A 7,851-nucleotide genomic window follows, 5' to 3' on the forward strand; every position below is an offset into this window, starting at 1 on the left:
AAAGGAAAAAGACTCTTGAAAGCGAGTTTTTAGGGATATACGGTAGGTTTGGTTGCTGTCCGAAAAAAATGATCTTCCATCAATTTCTTGAAGGAAATTTTTTTTTTTTTAATACTATTAGCTTTGTTACAATTTAGTATTTATCCACAGTTATGCCGCTTAACCACAAGAACTTTGACGACGAAAAAACTTTCTAAACTCCGAAAAATTAAAGATATATAGATCAATAAATTGACGGAAGATCATATCAATGGACCTACAAAATCAATCCTTCAAACTGTAAACCTCAACCCCCATCCCCATCTCTAACAGCTGATACAATCAAATTATAGATAATATAATCATTAAATTTTTTTTTTGAAAACATAATCATTAAATTTTTAATTGCACTACTTTTTATTTAAAGTGTCCAATTATATTTTCACTACCAAAATACAATCCCTTAATTTTTTTTCTGCCAAAAAAAAAAAAAAAATAGTACCTCGTAAGGACAGAGACACATTGAACAAAAATTATTGCACAATACAGGCTGGACCATCTTCCTTCATATAAATTAAGGCACGTCTTATCCTCTGCAAAAGAAATCAAGACTAATTGACAATTAACATTTTTTTACAATAATAAGTGCAAAAACAGAACAGAAACCAAATTGCCAGAGAATTCAATAATTCATTCTAGCGTGCCATGTTGGGAAGTACATTGAGCGCCTAAGTTACATAAGCTCAAAAATTGAAAGGAAACAAAAATAATGCTTCACATTCAACACCTATACAATTTTCTCGAAAGAATCACTAGAATTTTAGTAATACTAATGTCAGGCGTAACAAAATATTATTTCAAATGCTCAATGCTAAAAACAAAGATTTAACTATATTTATTGTTTTCATTCTGGAAATAAATAGATAAATAATAACTTTATCCCGTGTATCAATAAGTCATGGCACTTATTATGTTGTGCACTAAAAGTACGAACGAATTGTTCATTATTCAATATCTTTATTTTTCAGGGGTTCACCATGAAGAGATTGTGAAAGAACTCAAAAAGTTAGCAGCCAGTTAAATTGATGAAAAGCCAATGAATTAAGGTGAAGAATACCTCGTCTGTATCTCGTAACTTAAGGAGCTCTAATCTTTCAGGTGGCCTCCTATTCGTCAATGTACATAGCTGCATTTAGGCAAAAAGGTGAGGCTATTAGTTTTTGTTGCTCTCTTGCTTGACATGAAAGGGATTTAAGGTTTATACCCAGAAACTAAAATGCTCAGGATCCTGTGTTGAGGGCATCAATCCTTCTGCTCTATAGAGTTCAGCAACCCGTGCACGATCTGTAAGGGAAAAAAAAAAAAAAAAAAAAAAAAAAAAAATTATTAGAAAATAAGAGTAAGAAACATATCAACTCCTGGACAGTAAAGTCTACCCAAACTCCCCATGTAAATTTTATCAACATTAACCAAAAACCCAAAAGTGATATGTTTGGGTTATGTCTTTAAGTATGATGCTTGGGAAAATACAAGTGAGGATATAATAAAATAAGAGAGAAATAGTGATAATTTTCCTTTATCAGAAAAATTGCTAATAATTTTTAAAAAAAAATTGCTAATAACTAAAAATAAATATTATCCAAAAGATAACTAAGTGCTTGTTTGGCCCAAACAATTAAGGGGCAAAAACAATCCATTCTAAGACAAACTTACAAAAGGAGCTTTCAGTATATACTTCTTTTTTTAAAAAAATTTAGAATGAATAAGACAAATTTTGAAATATAAAATTTTCATTAAAAAGTCTGTATCTCTCCAAAAAATATACAAGTTTAAAGGTAAATTGTCTTGTATCTACTCCAACAAAAAGGACTTTGCACCAAAACATTGTTTATCCCAACATAAGACTTCTTGGATTAAATAAGAGTCGAGCTACATGCAAACAAGCACTAAAAGTATTTAATATTGGTGCATTTTTTTCACCCATATTGAACATGAAATCCAAGTAGAATTGTCTAAAGAATAATTGGACAAAATTATTAACTCCATATAGCAGTAGTACATAATTGGCAGAAGGTATGAGAGACAGCAACTTTGATAAGAACTTTTTCAAATGAACCACGCCGCATCAACATAAAATAGGGGCTAAAAGCCAAAGGATCCGATTGATATCAGAAAAATGGCAAGAATCACTGAGGGAATACTAAAGAAATGTTTATGCGCACTTGTCAATGATTACCTCCTCGAGCTGCTTGCTGTGCAGTCTGCAACCACTGTTGAGAAAAGGCTGCTGTCCTATTTATCATCTCTTGTAACTGTAGAGCAAGTGAAATGACACCAAACACAAGCCATTAAATATTTTTTTAAAAATACAACTAAATGAACAAATTATTTTGATCAAGGTGGTTTTCACACACTCAAGTCAACGACAGCAACCAGAGGCCAAGAGACATTAACGACTGAGTATTCTGGTAGTTTTTACAATTTTTTCTCTTATAGTATATTCTTTCTCTACATTAGAAGTTCTTCATGATCATAATATTAAAAGCAAAGAAATAAATATGGAGCAGTAACCTGTACTCCTTACAAGTTACAAGGCATTGAATGGTAACTTTTGAAAAGGTTTAGTTAACAAAGAACATCATAGTTGTACAACAAGAGAATTTTAAAAGTAAAAGATGTATGATCCAAGTTATGCAACCAAAATGGGCAAAAAGTAGTACAACATGCATCTTGTAGTGCATAATTCTCAATAGAACAGATCAAAGTTTCCAAAAACTGCATATCTTATGTCTTTAATCAAGATTGGAGCATGACTTACTTCATGTCTCTCTCTACTTCCCTCAGCTGGCAAAACATCATGTACCCATTCAACTTCAGCAACTCGATACCTTCAGGGCAAGACAAAGCCAAAAGGTAAATTTTAAGAAGCACATGAATGGAATTCTACCCGATAAAGAGAATTTTCAAAGGCACTAAATAGCTATTTCGTATTAATTTAACTAACCCATCTTGATCCCAGTTTCGAACAATACGACATCTTCGGCGACTTTCAACCTGCATTAAGTACCATGTTATTTGATAAAAGGAAACTTTAACAGCAGTAATGTGGAAGGGAACAGTTCAAAAGGAAAGCTTCAGCACTAGCTATTTATTCCTTGCTAATCAGCCTATTCAAGTGACATAATAATAAGCTAATGAATAGAATATGAACCAGTCTATTAAAAAGGACAAAAAGCTAGAAGTAAGCACCAAGGCTCTCCAATACTAACATAAACTAAATACAAACATTTTCACTGATAATACCCAAAACAAAAAAGTGAGGGCTTCCCATACACCATACTTGATTATACCTGCCTAAACTATTTGATAAGAAGTAATATAACTCATGAGGTCAATTACAAAAGCCACCATGCAAGTCTTTCATGATTATGTATAGCTATCTTCTAAAAATTACAGGACTCCAAAATACATTAGTTTCCAAAACAATAATTAGCACTGAAAATGTGTTAAATCAATATCAATATATATACTAAAATAAAAGCCATGGGCAGACTAGAAAATAGAAAGAAAGTTTAATCTAAAGACAAAAAATGTGATTACTAGGTTAAAATATGAAATACTATAAAGAGAACATGCTAGCTTCATAAAATGAATTCATATTCACCTCTAGAAGGAATCGCCCATCCGGAAGTGGCTCACAGCTACATGAAGAATGAATAATGAAGAACATGTTATCAACTCCAATGATAAGAATAACATAACAGAAGTAGTTTGTTCTAGAACCATAAATATTCAGACAAAATAGCATGTCAAACACCTACTCTGTTATCTCCACTTCACAACCATATTCAGCTATAGAACCTGTTGCAGAATCAACAATAGCCTACATCATTAATGTAACGTCTCAGCACAAGTTATCATGGCACTTAACAACCAACTAAAATATTTAAGGAGAAATTTTGAAACATATAATCTACCATTCCCATACGACGATTTCCTTCCATTATCCTCCTCACCTGTTAGAAAACAGTGTAAGAAAATCAAACATAGAAGATTTATTTGGACTTCGTAATCAACTGCAGTATGGTCTAATCCACAGCATTTGAAATTAATGAGATGAATATCGTTATGCCTAAATCACTGTTAGCCATATCAACACACTGATTAAGGCCGTATTAACTAATTGCAGCAAAGACATAAATAATCGGGCGCATTCAATTGTTGGCATGGACAAGAAATTCATGTAACACTAAATATTTAGAATGTTGCATCAGTTTACTTATCACAATTCACAAGAATGGTCCGAGTCAAATTGCAAATCAGCTTATGCTTTCATAGAACCAACTGCATGGAGATCATTAGAAAATCACTAATTTGAGATGCTATAACTCTTTCTCATAGCTTTTCACAACAGATCAACCCACTAAAATGCAAACTGGGATCAGAAATGTTTTCAAATCAGGAAGAATAAATAGATGCCAGAAGTTTGCAACAACCATAAAAAAAAAAAAGATTAAAATCACATTATGAAGCAAATAACTTTTCAGTCATTAACTTACCATAAGTCTATAACGAGGCTCAAAAATGTTAAGTTGAATCTTCTGACATGGTAGAATAACATCCATTACAAAAAGAGGCAGCAAATCAACACCAAGGTTAATCAAGCCATCATTCTCAGTTTTCCTTTCAGCATACTCCTCAGGAAAATTCTTCTGAATGATGTTATTCAATGTCACACTGCAAAAGGCAAGAACAGTTAATGCAACAACACCAACGAAGAAAGACAGTTTTCTGTAGGCTCATCAACCCATTAAAAGCATGTTTCATTGTTTCCAAGGCACTCACCTGATAGCACAAGATCTGGTACTAAGAAATAGAACCGTCCGGCACAATGGACATCTGTTACCTAAAATTTTCATTGATGTCAAAGGATAGAAGACAGAAAGAAATACAAATGGAGAAGCACTAAGAATTATAGATGTACAAACACTCAGGCATATCACATATGCAGCTTTTATATATATATAGATAGATAGATATAAGAGAGAGAGAGAGAGAGAGATACAAGGGATGGAGACAAAAATAAATTAATTAATTAACTGAACTTGAAGAAGTGATAAGGAGCAATGAGTTTATAATTACATCGATCCATCGATTGAAAAAGACAAGAGCGGCAAAAAGAATGCCCACATGGAGTCGTAATTGGTTCATATAATAATTTTAAACAAAGAGTGCAATCAAAATCATCACTGCGCTGTGGTTTTCCATGGCTTCTCCTTCCTTCATTGATAAATCTTGCTAAATTTTGTAGAGGGATGCTGCAATCAGAAAATAACATTTGAGAAGTTCAGTTGTAAAGAACCAGAAAGAAAACAAGTTAAAAACATTGCTTTATTTGCAACACTACCTTAGGGGGTCAATATGAAGGCCTGAATAAATAACATCTTGAGCAAGTTCATATTTTTCTAACTGCCATTCATATTAACATGAATGTGAGCATTTGAACAAATTATCAATTTGTAAATATGCAAATAAAAGAAGAAAAAGAAACAGTAAATTGTACATTGTCTTCCAACTAAATACTGAAAAGTTAGTGAAGAAGAATGCAACAGTAAAACACATAAATGCCATTGCATATGAGTTTCTACCAAATAGACATAACATACATACTCATTCAAATAGTATAAGATAACAACATCATCAATATCAAACCAATTCAAAATCTAGCACAACATGCCAGATAAATCAAATAGAAAGTCAGTTTGTCAAGTGAAGAAGTAAATTTTCAACCACTTCAATCCTAAATAACCTCATATCATGCATGCTCCAAGTGCAAGACTGTTTGGTCAAATGCTATTTTTTGAATTATAATCAGATCCTTACCATAACAAGTGCATTTGCCTTCAAAATGTATGATTTTACTGAACTACTTCGCAAGCTCACCACCTTCTCAGCATCCTTAAATGCAAGCTGCAATTCAAGGTAAAAATTTAAAACATTGTCTGCAAGACCTTGAGGATGAGTGATGCTATTAACGAGGAAGAATAAGAGGGCACACCCCAGCATGGATTGTTGGATCCAGCCCACTCAGTGGCCTAGTTTCTGAATCTGATGAAGATCTATTTTTCAGAAACAGGCTAAACCTGGAATAAAATAAGATGATGGCATAGTAAAAATTAAGTTCATTTCTCATATTAACTGAAACCCATCACCACGCTCAACAATCAAGTGAGAGAGCTGACAAAAACAATTCAAAAAAAGGTGGGAAATTACCTAAGATATGACACACATCTGTTGCCAAGGATGGTAGCATCATTTGGTTTTGCATTGCTAGCTTTGGTGTAAAAATTGATGGCCTGGTCAAAGAGAAAAGTCAGCCAGAAAAGTAGACCCAGATGAAGTTAGTTCAATTTAAAACGACAGGACATGTCTTGTTGCATGAAACATCATGTGAAAGATCATTTTTGGCTTCAACTGGCAAAGACCATGGAGCTGATAAACATTTTGAGATAGAAAATTAGTGTGGCAGAATAACATCCAGATAATCATGCCCCTAAACATAGACCTCACCTACAAACCATCTTTACCCACTTTGCAATCAGGATAGAATTCCACCCTTAAGAATCCATCCAATTCCTAGGCTAATTTATATCCCTAAATTTAGAGGCTTTGGGAATATCTACATTTTTCAATAAACAAAGAAAATCACTACACTCCAGATAACACTAGAACTGACACCCAACCAATATTGTAATACTTAACAATTACTTAGAACTCAATATACTCGGGTAAAACAGAAAGATAAATATAGGTCAATGTCAAAGTTGTGCGCAATCAATCATATTCAAGTTACAAAGGAATTGAACTAACAATAAAGAGTTTTTATTCATATTATAATTATAATAAAAAAACATGTAAAAATACTAATCATCAGAAGTGCATTGATTCTGTAAAGCAGTTGAGTAAGACTAAACGACTAGGAAATAAATCCACCTCATCCAATCTATTGTCCCGGAAGGCATTATTCCCCATCCGCACAAGATCCTGGAGATGACTGAACCGCTCAAATGACATCGAAGAATCTCCTTCACTCGCCTGCATTCATATAAGCTAAATCTCAAACCTCCATTTTCCAAGCTTTCAGTAAGCAGAAAACCATCATTATCATTCAAAAATTTACTAAAAAAATAATAATAATAATAATAATCACCGATGGAATGTCCTCGACGTCGTCAACCCCTTCCAAACCAAACTCCGGCAACGATAAAGCTCCGGCCGACATCCTCGCCGATTACTGCCTACCAGTCCAAACAGTTTGAGATAGAAGAGCACGAACAGTGTATATGTATCTGATGAAGTTCAAGCGGAGGGAGTCGAAACAAAACGGCACCGTTCGAACGCGTGATGATTGATGAATCGTGTTCTCCCCTGTATCCTTCGTGCCACACATGGATCGTATTCGTTTACGTAGTCTCTCTCTCTCTATCTATCTCTATATGTATATATCAGTACATATATATGTGTGATCATTTCTTTCTCTCTATATATCTACATATGGTCATTTCTTTCTCTCTCCTATATCTATATGTAGATAAGTATTTTGTTTAGAGCTTTCGTTCTCACAAGCCCCCCAAAATTTATAGCAAAAGTAAGGTGGGAGTGTGGACTGGGAGTGAAAATAATTGATTATGGTATTGTATTTAACTATTTATAGGCCAGGAGAGCCGAGAGCGTCATCCGATGTCAACGCACGGCCGTCCAAAACAATATCGTTTTGAACTTTTGATGATAACAAATTTTCCCTCTACAGAGTAGAAAAAATGGCAGTCAAATTATTAAATTAAATTAAATTTATATTTGTCAAGTTAATTT

At 33.5% G+C, this 7,851-nt stretch overlaps 1 protein-coding gene across 2 annotated transcripts; it reads right to left on the reverse strand.

Annotated features, from left to right (window-relative positions):
- Nucleotides 1-338: 338 nt before the first annotated feature.
- On the reverse strand, nt 339-7,618 carry LOC116033955 (LON peptidase N-terminal domain and RING finger protein 1-like). Of its 2 annotated transcripts, none has more exons than XM_031276515.1 (18): nt 7,190-7,618; nt 6,973-7,074; nt 6,253-6,335; nt 6,038-6,122; nt 5,863-5,949; nt 5,387-5,448; nt 5,122-5,297; nt 4,825-4,885; nt 4,539-4,716; nt 3,957-3,995; nt 3,801-3,862; nt 3,644-3,680; nt 2,984-3,033; nt 2,798-2,867; nt 2,216-2,291; nt 1,268-1,323; nt 1,097-1,165; nt 339-572 (listed from the first exon to the last, which is right to left on the reverse strand). In XM_031276515.1, the coding sequence occupies exons 1-18, from the start codon at nt 7,259-7,261 to the stop codon at nt 513-515; spliced, it is 1,425 nt and encodes a 474-aa protein (XP_031132375.1). In that variant the 5' UTR covers nt 7,262-7,618; the 3' UTR covers nt 339-512. The 2 variants fall into 2 exon arrangements, with proteins under 2 accessions (XP_031132375.1, XP_031132374.1); XM_031276514.1 differs by having other exon boundaries at nt 1,244-1,323; nt 7,190-7,615.
- Between the last annotated feature and the right edge of the window lie 233 nt (nt 7,619-7,851).

The sequence above is a fragment of the Ipomoea triloba genome, chromosome 11, assembly GCF_003576645.1.
Source record: "Ipomoea triloba cultivar NCNSP0323 chromosome 11, ASM357664v1".
NCBI classification, from domain to species: domain Eukaryota; kingdom Viridiplantae; phylum Streptophyta; class Magnoliopsida; order Solanales; family Convolvulaceae; genus Ipomoea; species Ipomoea triloba.